Source organism: Bicyclus anynana, chromosome 11, assembly GCF_947172395.1.
Source record: "Bicyclus anynana chromosome 11, ilBicAnyn1.1, whole genome shotgun sequence".
NCBI classification, from domain to species: Eukaryota; Metazoa; Arthropoda; class Insecta; order Lepidoptera; family Nymphalidae; genus Bicyclus; species Bicyclus anynana.
The window spans coordinates 4,976,691-4,990,076 of NC_069093.1; the positions used below are offsets into that span (position 1 = coordinate 4,976,691).

Consider the following 13,386-nt stretch of genomic DNA (forward strand, 5'->3'; position numbering starts at 1 on the left):
GTTCTAGCTCAATAATTTTTTTCTCTACATTGTTTATTTTTTGACAATATTATTGAAATAGAGTAATATACTTTTATTAATCAAGTAGGTACTATCATAAAAATAAAATATAAGGAAATATCAATACAACTACAACTACAACTACAAAATTAAAATAAATTAAAATTAAAACTAATACCTAAAAATATTTATCAAAATTTGCCGCCCTTGGTAGGGTGCCCATCACGCAGGCAGCATTCCCGCGTTGAATTGCGATTGAAATTCTTTGCGCGAGAAAGCTGCCCGCCCGAGGGTCGCCTGTTGCCTCTCTGAGGCGTTTGCCGATCTCCTTGTGGAGAGTCAGAGCGCTCCTGCCCCACGGGCCTAGTGTCAATAATTATTTTATTTTGTACATCTTTATAAAATGGTTCAAACTTCTTTAATGTTTCAAACTATTAAGTAAGGTTTCCAGGCATAACGGCTAGAATGCAGAGCCATAGAGCCAGTTAAAAAAAATCAGGTAGGCTCAAAATGTCTAGACCTCAGAGCCATAAAACCAGTTTTATAAGAAAATCAGTGCTTCCAGCTTATGAGATCTCCCCCAAAATTTAGGGAGTAATTTATTTACTCTCGGAAGGATCGTTTTCTGTCAGTCTAGCAAATAAGCGACACACATTTAGTGCAATTAATTATTGACGCAGAATTTTTAAAAAGTCGTATTCGTGGTCAAAGTGTTAACAATTACCGTAAATTGTAATAAAGCTTCAATAGATTTTTATAATTTCTGAGTTTTTAATTACATTTTAGTATTATCTAAATATTTTAAGAAAACACTCTGTCCAGCAGCTCCAGTATATGTTATCAAGGAACATATATATGTTATATTCTTATTCTTTGAACTCTGTATTCAGGAGTTGGCTTCGGGAGTTTAAGATTGTTTATGTGGCAACTTTGGCGGTTCATGGGCCGCAGATTGCCGATTTTCGTTGTTCTATTTATTTTAATAATAAACGTATAGCTTAATTTGTTTGTAATACAACAGATAAAGTGAAATCTTCTGTTCATTAACGTCCCGTGCTGCAGAAATAACCTGATATTAAGTACATTTTTACATACGCCGTAAATAAGGACAGCCATCAGGTTATTATGTTACTCAACAAAACCAGGTTTATTGTTTTCTTTTTGAAGCAACGTGCATTCTATAATCTTACGTCGTATTTGTTTACTCCGAATGTGTGGCAAGGTTACTGAAGCAAAATGTTGTATGATTTCACAGGCTGGTGGGCTTCACAAATCGCTCGCGGAAGTGCAATATGGAGATAAATTCCACGTCAGACGTAGTAATTTTGAGTGGTAACTCGCACCCCGAGTTGGCTGACCTAGTTGCGAAGTAATTACTTTTCCTAGATTCTATTAATAAGTTAATTAGTTTAACCTTAAGACCTTCATAGAATGTTGTACTGTTATTTTCTTTCAGCCGCTTGGGTGTACGCAAAGGAGGATGTTCAGTCTACCACAAAACAAACAGGGAAACTATGGTCGAAATTGCGGACTCGATTCGCGGCAAGAATATTTACATAGTACAGACTGGGACAAAGTAAGTCCTTGATCTTTCTTTATTACAATAAATCATATGTACAAATCCCTCATATACCATTTTTGTAGGTAAATGAAAGACTTTGATGGGTTACTAACAGACACCCCGCGGTTTTACCTGTGCCTGTGTGACTATGGGGATAAAATAGACCCTGTGTTACTGGTGAAGACTGTAATTGTGAAAAAAAATTTAAAATTGGTTGAGTAGTTTTTGAGTTAAATCATAATCATCATTAACAACCCATACTCGGCTAACTGTTGACCACGAGTCTCCTCTCAGAATGAGAGAGATTAAGGCTTAGTACACCACACTAGCTAAATGTGGATTGGCAGACTTCACACACATAGAGAATTAAAAAAAACCCAAGTATGCAGGTTTCCTCATGATGTTTTTCCTTCAAATGTTTGAAACATGTGATATTATTTTATTTATTATTATAAATCATGATAAACTAACAATATAAGATTTGAATCTTATATTTTTCAAATATAAGCATAGACATGTAATTGAAAATACCCACAGTAAAAATTGCTACTAACTGCTATTCAAATGAAAAAATGTTTATCAAGATAACATGAAGTCATAAATAAACAAAATCAATGTTGGAAAAAGATAATTTTTATCATTGTTAGTCATCATTGAATACACATTGGCTATCAATACTTAATGAAAAATATCATGTTAGTAGTAGCAAAATATATCAGCTGATCTAAAAAACTTCTAATACATATTTTCAAAATTATTCATCAATACATATGACATACTATGCAATATAATTTTTTTGGGTATATTCTGACTGACTGACACAGTTTCTTAATAAAAAAGGTTTCTTTTATGAATGTGAAATTTGTGATCATACATACAACATAAACAATTTGACCAATTTACTCTCATTTACTTAATGTTTTATTTTTGATTTTGTAACATTTTCAGTGCTTGATAAATTATATTAGGGTTAGGAGCCAAGTTTTATATTATAAAGGATAATCTACTGGGACATGTATTATATTTATGTACTAATATTATAAAGAGGTAAAGTGAGGTTGTAGGAGGTAAACTTTGGACCTACTTAACCAATTTTGAAAATTCTTTTACCAATGGAATGCCACATTATTTGTGAATGTGACTAGTCTACAATATAGCTGTTTGTGACACAGCTTGTCAATAAGTTTTTGTACCATTTAAAAATTAAATACAATTACTACATAAACAAATAGTGATTGTAAATGCTGATTATTCTTACATTTAAGTATTTCTTAATGTAGGGACAGCATAACCAAAAAAATATTGTAAAAAAGTGTTATTGGAACAAGGTTATGACATGATCTTGAGCATTGATTAATTATTATTATTTACTTATTGCACAACTGTCAGTTTTTGGCTGCCTTTCTTTATATTGAACAATTTTACTTGCTTTCAGGGATGTTAACAACAATATAATGGAGCTACTTATAATGGCATATGCTTGTAAAACGTCGTCAGCACGCTCTATAGTTGGTGTCATTCCATATCTGCCATACAGCAAGCAATGCAAAATGAGGAAACGTGGTTGCATCGTAACTAAGCTGCTTGCCAAAATGATGTGCAAATCAGGTCTCACTCACATCATAACCATGGACTTGCATCAGAAAGAGATACAGGGCTTCTTTGATTGTCCCGTTGATAATCTGAGGGCATCGCCTTTCTTGTTGCAGTATATTCAGGAAAGTGTAAGTATTTTCATGTTCAGTATATTTGAATCTTACCTATAATTTTTTTTTTTTTTTTTTTTCTCCTTTCTCTTATACTGTTACTCGGCAATCTGTCATTCGACATTGAGCCGTTCGTCTGTTGGTTAGAGGTTATGGGTCATCAGAAGGAGTAAGTCCATTAACAAATCTCCTATTATGCTGTATTCTAGCTATTTTTCTTGGCTAGATTTTGAACACTGTTGCGTTTCAGTCTGCAAAAAAGCAGGCTGCCGTCTCCTTCTAGATTGTTTGCCAAGTCATTGACATGCATTGCTAGTCGCTCCTGATATTTGATACTGTAGCACTGTATTTCCTGTCTGACTGTCTTAACATTAAGATCACTTTGGATATTCTTGTTACTTATGTATGGCGGGATGTTAAAAAGACATCTTAAAGCCTTGTTTTGAAATCTTTCCAGTATCTCAATGTTACTTGTACTGGCTGTTCCCCAAAGTTGTATACCATAAGTCCAGATCGGCTTCAATATAGCTTTGTATACTGCTAACTTGCTGGTACTATTCAGCTGAGACTTTTTGCCGGTCAGCCAGTACAGGTTTCTTAATTTTGTGTCAAGCTGTTTGCGCTTAGTCCAAATATGCTTACGCCATGTAAGCCGTCTGTCAAGATGCATGCCAAGATACTTAGCGTCATCTGCCTGAGGAAGCTCTTCATTAAAGAGTTTTACAGGTGGACATGTTTTTCTGCGAAGTGTAAATGTAACATGTGTGGATTTACTTTGGTTTGCTTTTATACGCCATTTTGTTAGCCAATCTTCAATCTCATTTAGATGGATTTGCAGGTTCAGTGAAGCTGCTTCCGGATTTTCGTGTACTGACAGAACAGCGGTATCATCGGCGTATGTTGCAGCTGTAGTGTTTTCTTTTATAGGCAAGTCAGCAGTAAACAGAAGATATAGTACGGGGCCCAAAATGCTTCCCTGTGGGACACCAGATTCAATATTGTATAGCGGCGATACTTCATCTTGGCATTTAACTTGGTAGCATCTATTATGCAAATAAGAATCTAGAAGGCAGTGGAATGAGTGTGGTAGGAGCTTTTTTGTTTTATATAGGAGCCCTTTATGCCAAACTTTATCAAAAGCCTGACCTACATCTATAAAGACAGCAGAACAATACTGTTTGTTTTCTAGGGTTCTGCTAATGATGTCTACTAGACGGTGAATCTGTTCTACAGTGCCGTGGTGTGAACGAAAACCAAATTGATGGGTTGGAATTATGTCCTGTAAGTAAGGTAGAAGTCGGTTGAGTAGGACTCTCTCAAATAATTTTCCTAGTATTGGAAGAAGACTTATTGGTCTGTATGATGACGTCTCCTGGGGTGGTTTACCAGGCTTTGGGACCATGACCACTTGTGCGATTTTCCACTGGCTTGGGAAATGACCTAGTCGAATACAGGCATTAAAAATAATAACTAGGAGCATGATTCCTTTGTGTGGCAGTTTTTTTAACAACATATCATCTATTTGGTCATATCCTGGAGCTTTTTTGCCTTTGAGATATGTAATGGCTCGAGTAACTTCTTTTGGAGAACAGCTATTCAGCGGCAGGCACATTTGGAATGGAGTTTGAAGATATGTATGTACTTCGCTTTCATGAATTTGATCTAAGCTCTGATGGGGTGTAAATACACCATTTAAATATTCTGCATATTCTGTAGCTTTTTCTATATTAGATCTAGCCCAAGTTCCATTTCGCTTTTTAATTGGTGGTACATGAGTGTTAGGTCGCTTCATCTTCCTGGTGGCTTTCCATAGAGAGTAGTCTGTACTTGGTGTAGGTGTTAGTCTCGTCAAGTAATTTTGTAGGTTATCATTGTTGTATGTTTTAATAAGATTTTTTAGTTCCTCCGAGGCTTCATTAAACGCCTTTTTGTTACTTGGGTATCTTCTATGGTGCCAAGATTTTCTAAGGTTTCGTCGTATCCTAACTTGATCTTTTATGGCTTTTGGGTAAATTTGAGCCATGATTTCAGATTCTTTGAGAAATGGGGTAGACTCTTTAGCTGCTGTGTGTAAAAGGATGTTTAATTCTTCAATATTTTGTTCAATGTCTTGTTCTGTTTTCAATGGTACTTTTAGATTTATCTTAGAGGAGACTAGCGGACGCCCGCGACTTCGTCCGCGTAAAAATTGATGTAAACTTCTCTCCCCCTACCCTAACCCTACCCGTACCCTATCCATACCCTATCCTACCCTACCCCTACCTTACTCCTACCCTACCGCTAACGCTAACCCTACCCTGCCCCCACCTCCCCCCTACGCTAACCCTAGCCGTACCCTATCCATACCCTATCTTACCCTAACCCTAATCTACCCCTAACCTAACCTAACCTAACCCTTCCCTACCCCTACCTCACCCCTACCCTAACCCTACCCTACCCGTACCCTACCCCTACCCTACCCTACCCTATACCTTCCATATCCTTCCACTACCTCTACCTTGCCCCTACCCTACCTTATCCCTACCCTATCCTACACTTTCCCTAAATTACCCCTACCCTACCTCTATCCTACCCCTTCCCTACCCCTATCCTATCCCTACCCTCAGCAAAATTGATCCAGCCTTTTGAGCGTGGTGCAATGACCAAAAGACTATAATTTCCCAAGCGACTTCTATGCTAATACTATAAAGAGGTAAAGTTTGTGTGGTTGTCGGGGGTAATCTCTGGATCTACTGGACCGATTTGGAAAATTCTTTTACCAACGGAAAGCTACATTATTTGCGAGTGTCATAGGCTATGTTTGGTCCTCATATTCACACGGGAACGGGAACCACGTAATTGAAACCGCGGGGCGTCATATAGCGGCATTTCTGCGACTTTTAGAAATTTTGTATTATCTCCGAAACTATATAACTAATTAACATACTGTAAAGGGCAAATCTTATCTCTATAATATCCTTGTGATTATTAAATAATTTATTTTGATAAGGATTTAAGTTTAGTTGTGTAAATAATGACGTAAACCTTAGTTAAAAATTTAAATAAATTATTAAAGTACTAAAGGTACTATATCTGCTAAAATATAAAAGATAGATATATGGTGTCGCGGACTTTTTTGTAGAACTTTTAAAGGTTCAAAAAGCCTCCATACATCAATTTCAGTTATACGCAATGGTTGAGGCAGCGCATGCGAATAAGTAAGTTTTTCGGTCCGACCCGTAAGAGAAAACCCGCGATAACTCAGTAGTTATATATGACAGAAATATAAAATATAGCCTATAGCACTCCCCGATAACGTAGCATTCTACTGGTGAAAGAATTTTTGAAATCGGACCAGTAGTTCCGAAGATTACCCCATTTCAAAGAATTGTTACAAACTTACAAACTTACAAACTTACAAACTTTACCTCTTTATAATATTAGTATAGATTACTTGTTGGTATAGTTTCCAATTTGTTTTTCGATTGTACAATCTTGGGACAGGTCTACTATATAATATTTTGCTGCTATAATTTAGAATTACAGGAGTATGGTCTGAAGATAAATCTATGCAGGATTCTACTTTTAGGTAATTGCAGCTAATTCCCTTCAAAACATAAAAATCTAGAAGGTCTGGAATTTTATTAGGGTCACTCGGCCAGTATGTTGGAGTGCGCGTTGATGCATATTCTAAACAAGAGCTTTTCAATGTTTTATACAACTGACGTCCTCTAGTTGTTGTTAGTCTCGATCCCCAGTACGTATGTTTGGAATTCCAATCCCCTCCACATATGAATCTAGGGCCAAGAGTAGAGAAATATGTGTTAAAATCGTCAGAAGTTACAGTATGCCTGGGAGGGCAATATACAGCTGAGATAATGATGTCTGTCTTATTGTTTTGTATTTTAACTGAGGTGGCTTGAATTTTTTCTTTACAGAAAGCTTCCATTTCAAAATGCTTTATGTTTTTTCTTATAATTATTGCTGTTCCTCCATGAGTGTTTCCTGATGGGTGGTTTGTCATGTATGTTACATATTTTTTTATTGCTATGTAAGTTTTAGCTGTTGTTCTAGTTTCACTTATTAGTGCTATATCAATGCCTTCAGTATTTAAAAATACCTCAAGTTCAAGCTGACGTTCTCTCATCCCATTGGCGTTCCATGTAACTATTCGCAGATTACCTATTTTACTTGGTTGGTTACAAGAGCCTTGAAAAGTTGGACCATTCGATCCATCATGTTGTCCATCATTTTAGTCATGACTTGCTGAAATTTGTTAAACATAGTGTCTAACATTTTTCCTAGGCTGTCTGTTTCATATGAAACAGTATTGGTTGGTCTTGCATTTGGTTTTCTTGTGAATTCGTGATCCCGTTTTACAGCTTCAGCATAGCTGTCGGGGTTATTAGAGGTATTGTAATCGTTTGGAGAAGCTGGTCTTTCTTTTCGATTTTCTTGTTGTAGTGGTTTTATTTTGGCTTTTACATTAAATATTTTATCCCTATACTGTTTATATTGGATACAGCCTCTGTAACTTGCAGGATGCTTTTCTTGACAGTTTGCACATGTGGCTTCTATTTCTGGGCTTTTACTACATGTTGTAGTAGGATGGTCACCTCCACATTTAACACATCGAAATGGTCTATAACACTGGTTTTTAGTGTGACCAAACCTCTGGCATCTCTTACACTGCAAGATTTCCTTCTTTTTGTACGGAGCTTCAAAGGTGACTTTTGTGTAATTTATTGTTTTTATTTTAAAGATGTCTGTGTTATTTGCATTAGGTTCTAAATCTACAAAGAAAAGCGGTAATGGTTCTTTTGTCTTTTTATGTAGGACATTTACGATCTGCCTGGATTCATGCCCATTTTCTCTGAGTTCAGTTGCTATTGTTTCTGTGCATTCAGAGGAATGTAGTCCACGCAACACCACTCTGTATGCTCGTTCCGATTTTAATTTGTATGTGTAGTGGCTGACATTATTCGTAGTAAAAGCATCTCTAATTTTCTTATATGTGTCCACTGTTTGAGGCATAATTTTTACTATATGCCCTGATCTGAGTGTAGTCATTGTGTATGATTTAGAATCAACAGTTTTACTTAAAAGTTCTTTTAGAGGTGCAATTTTGATTACTCCAGTGACAAATATTGGCTCCGGTTTTGGGGTATAAGTTTCATCCTCATTGCCATTATTTGTTTTTGTTTCTTCAAGAACATCAAATTGATTTTGCGTATGAACTGCATATTGTAAATTATTTTTTGTCATTTTGTGTAATTTTTCAGTTTGGCTTGGGCTGGTTTCTTTTCTCTTTCTTTTTATATCAGCTGGGACATGGTCTTTTTGCCATCCAATATATTCTGTGACTCTACCCTTAGACATTGAGTAACTATCTTCAGTATTGGTGTTTCTCTGTTTGTCTTACCTATAATAAAACTGTAACAATTCTGAACAATGAAGACATTTGATAATTTTTGTTGGAAGTCATTATATAATTAAAACTGAAGCCAATATTTTATTTTATATTTTTTATAAGTTTATATGAAAAGTCCTTCATTCTGTGCTGTGAAGACATACAGATACTCCCACTGTGTATGAATTTTAATGGCTATTAATTCACATTTGCATGCATTCCAATTGCAAAGTACTTTACAGGATAAATTTTGCAATTAATGCAGCTTAATTAAAATTCTGCCAGATCCCAGACTACCGGAACTCTGTAATAGTGGCACGGAACCCTGGCTCTGCTAAGAAAGCCACATCATATGCGGAGCGGCTGCGGCTTGCCATTGCAGTGATACACGGAGAACAGAAGGAGGCGGAAAGTGATGAGGTTGACGGTCGATACTCACCGCCTTGCATGCCTAGGTAAGTTGAATATAATCTATACTTACTAATATTATTATTATACTTAAATATACCCGAAGGAGCCCATTATTAACTAGTACATAACATAATTCTTTAGATAAATATATAGATTAGTTAAAATAGTTTTAAGATATTGTTAAGTACTATCTAAATTGGAAAAATAAAGCTTATTATTACTAATATTATAAAGAGATTAACTTTGTGGTGGTGTAGGGGTAATCTCAGGATTTACTAAAGTGATTTTGAAAATTCCTGTGCCACTAGAAAGCCACGTTATTTGCGAGAGTCATGGGAGATGCCATGGGTAGTATGTAATCGTTATCTACCCATATTTGGCTCACTGCTGAGCTCGAGTCTACTCTCCGAATGAGAGGGGTTAGGTCAATCTTCCACCACACTGGCCCAATGCGGATTGGCAGACTTCACACACATAGAGAATTAAGTAAATTCTCTGGTATGCAGGTTTCCTCACGATGTTTTCCATCACCTTTTGACACGTGATATATTATTTCTTAAAATGCACACCACTGAAAAGTTGAAGATGCATGCCCCAGGCTGGATTTGAACCCACATCCTCTGGAATCGGAGGTAGAGGTCATATCCACTGGGATATCACGGCTCTCACGGTAGTATGTAATGTGTACATTTAAATGTGCCTCACAACTACAATGTAATTAAAATTATGTTCTCTTCAATCTACAAGTATAACCATTATCCATACTGATATTATAAATGTGAAAGTCTGATACCTTTTGACGGTTAAATGAAGAAGAAGGTAAACAAATTGAAATTACTTTAAGTATGCAGATAAATTGGACCTTGGAGCAGGAATCCATGATTCCTGCAGGATGTGTTGTACTGTGAATTTTTATCAGACTATTTCATTTAATTAAAATCTTTAGTTAGTAATTATAAAGGACAACTATAGCAACATATACCATTCCTTTTTGATTTACTAGGTATTGTGCGGGCGACTATGATTTCCACAATATAAACAAATATTTATTGCTATAACATTTTATTTCAGTGTGGACAGATCCAGAACAATGGATGTGTCTGTTGGAGTCCCTGTACACCCTGCCAAAGAGAAGCCCCCCATTAACGTAGTGGGGGATGTAGGAGGCAGAATTGCTATTATGGTGGTATGTGTAATTTTTAAATGCCTTAACCATATGTATAATATTAATTGCCTCACGGTTATATCCGGCTCTATCATGAGCCCAACTAAAAGTTATGTTATGTCCAAAGAATGTCCAGAATGAGTCTTTACAAGTAGCGTAGTGAAGCTGGCGTAACCCATAAAAAAAACCAAATGTTACGCGTCTTCTTGACATCCGCATATACATTTTACATAATTTGTACTTCAAAATTTAACACTAACAACAATTACGTAAATTAATATAATCAATCAATAATATCCTAAATGTGTCAAATTTTTGGTAAATCCTTAGAAAAGCTGTCAATTTGACACAGATAATATAATGAATTTAATGTCAAACGGATCCAATCAAGTTGCCATTAGTATATGTAATGTACCTTTTATAATAAGTTAGCTGATTTAACCAACATAGATTTTTCTGAAAATTGAGATCTCCTTATGTGTTCTTATTTAAGGCCAATATTCAACTCGGTATTGAATTTGGGCCCAAGTTTGTATTTCTCCTTTCACACATATAGCTCAGAGTTGGTAGTTTTACTCTGGTTGACAGCTGCCAACCATAGACACTATGGTATAGACAATATAGTTCACAAAGTATAATAAAATGAAAATAATTTCAGGACGACATGATCGACGACGTACAATCATTCGTAGCTGCGGCAGAAGTGTTAAAAGAGTGTGGGGCATACAAAATCTATGTGCTGGCAACACACGGGCTGCTGTCATCCGACGCACCGAGACTCATTGAGGACTCCTCCATAGATGAGGTGGTGGTCACCAACACTGTGCCCCACGAGCTTCAGAAGATGCAGTGCAACAAAATCAAGACTATCGACATATCAGTGTTGCTAAGCGAGGCGATCAGACGCATACACAACAAAGAATCCATGTCCTATTTGTTCAAAAACGTCACACTTGAGGATTAATAAGTATATGCCACTAAAGTTGGATATATGGCACCTTATGCAACTCATCTCATTTAAACTTTAAAACAACAGCATATTATAAACTGTAAGTGTAAATTTTATTGTAATATACATAAAGCAGTATCGTAACTATAGAACTGTACAGCTGGCAAAATGCCACAGGCCCACAGCTTCAATGGGATCCTAGCACTAAATATCATAAACAGAAATAATCTAATATTAAAAAAAAAAATGTGTCTCAGTACACTCGACAGAAGTGATAACTTAAACCTGCTGCCAAGTGTGAGAGAAAGGGAAGCCAGACAGCCGTAACGCGTTACGTTACGAATCGGTTTATCCTCTCACAAGAAGTGATCACTTCAGAAATACAATGACAAAATGATATTTTCCTGGGACCCAGGCCTCGGAGGCTTTGGTGATAGTTACGCTACTGCATCAAAGTATTAGTGTAAATTGTTTATACAGATCATCAGAATTTTATATAATGAAAAAAAATGTAACATTTAAACCTAGAAAACAAAAACATTCAATAAGGGTTCTGTATCTTTGATATGTCATACAAACATTGATGATAACAAGTAATGCATTTTTTTATAACTGAAAAAAGTGCATTTAGCAGAAAAAGGTATCTACAAACTATGATCGATGCACAGGCAGTTTTTCGTTTACATATAGAACTAGTGACTAAAACTACATTGTAACTCAAGTGTCGTGAGTGTACCATTTTAAAATATAATTAGCATTGTAAGTACGTATTTTATAGTATTAACTGAAGTATGGGAAACTGTTAGTATTAATTTCTCTCACTTTATAAGTTGTTTTTAAGTATTATTCTTTCCACAGTAATCTCTATAACACACAAGACAACTTCATATTTTGCAAGCAAAATTACTTTTTTATGTTGCCAGGTTAAAAAAGGAACAAATTAGTTGATATGTCATACCATTTAGTTAAGACTAAAGCAATATAATATACTAATTGAATAATGCTTAAGTATTAAGTATTAGTTAAATTCGTATGATGTATGTAAGTATCTAGGGTAATATAAAAATCAAAGGCATCAACGGTATTTTCACAAGTTTGTTACATTGATAAAGGTTGTTGAGTGTTGAGGGGACTTGGAATGCTTTTACGGTAAATATTTTTGATTCAACAAATGATAATTTCCTTTTCCTAGCACTTATATAATATTATATTTATATTTAAGGGTAATTACCATTAAATATAAATAAAAATATAAAGACTATAGGGTATATATAAGTTTGTTTTGTAATGGTGTTAAAAATTTGGTCTGCCAGTGACATTTATGACATAAAGTACTGTGATTTTTGTATCTTACAATGTGAATCAAAAACTACAAATATGTTTACTAAAGTCCAAAGCTTTTATAAAACGTAAGATAATGTATAGATTAGTCTTAAATATATGTTGTTATTGATATGTAGGTATATTATTTTTATCTCATTAAATAATTTTGTGGCATATGTTGTTTTAATATTAATCCTTTCATCTTTTGAGTGCCTATCTGACTAGACTGAAAGTAGGGACTAAAATTTATCAATATTTCGACGGTAAGTAAATAAATAACGGTCAATCAATGGTCATAAAAAAAAAAATAATAATATTAAAAAAAAACTCGCAGTCGGGTTAAAATGAAATTACCATTTTACCAATAGCAATACCAACCATTGCATTGACAGTGCTGCCAATAGCTATTTTCATAATACCCTAAAAATATTCAATAGTCATTGAATAAATCGAACTGAAATTCTTCAAGCTGGGGAATAAAGCGACCAAATTCCCATAGAAACAACAGAAGGAAGTAAAATTAATGCAGGTTTTATTTATAGTTAACAGGCGTATTTCCATATTATCCTTATAATTATTTTTTTATTTTATTGAAAATCCGAGTACCTGATTTTATTTATTATTTATTCTAAAAGAGGTAAAGTTTGTGGTGTTGTAGCGGGTAATATCTGTATCTACTGACCAACTTCAAAAATATTTTCATTAAGCCACAGTAAGTGTGAGTGACATGCAATATTTTATCCCCGTATTCCCACAGGAATATAATTACACGAGTGAAACCGCGGAGCGTCTGCTAGTATTTTTCAAAGTGCAAAATTAAAAATTTATATTCCCCAATTTGGGGAATTTCTGACGAGTTGGCAATGCTATTCAAACATCAAA

General features: G+C 35.2%; 1 protein-coding gene across 2 annotated transcripts; it reads left to right on the top strand.

Annotated features, from left to right (window-relative positions):
- Positions 1-915: 915 nt before the first annotated feature.
- Positions 916-12,678, top strand: LOC112044751 (phosphoribosyl pyrophosphate synthase-associated protein 2). 2 transcript variants are annotated; one of them, XM_024080705.2, is made up of 7 exons: positions 916-1,145; positions 1,256-1,369; positions 1,457-1,576; positions 2,997-3,285; positions 8,942-9,111; positions 10,139-10,253; positions 10,891-12,678. In XM_024080705.2, exons 1-7 carry the CDS (start codon positions 1,126-1,128, stop codon positions 11,194-11,196), a joined length of 1,134 nt encoding a protein of 377 aa, XP_023936473.1. In that variant the 5' UTR covers positions 916-1,125; the 3' UTR covers positions 11,197-12,678. The 2 variants fall into 2 exon arrangements, with proteins under 2 accessions (XP_023936473.1, XP_023936474.1); XM_024080706.2 differs by having other exon boundaries at positions 916-1,119.
- The last annotated feature ends 708 nt before the right edge of the window (positions 12,679-13,386 follow it).

Coding starts and splice junctions, on each gene's coding strand:
- LOC112044751 (XM_024080705.2), top strand. CDS start 1,126: ATGTTACTCAACAAAACCAG. Junction 1,146..1,255: donor ATGTTACTCAACAAAACCAG/GTTTATTGTTTT, acceptor ATGATTTCACAG/GCTGGTGGGCTTCACAAATC. Junction 10,254..10,890: donor GCAGAATTGCTATTATGGTG/GTATGTGTAATT, acceptor AAATAATTTCAG/GACGACATGATCGACGACGT.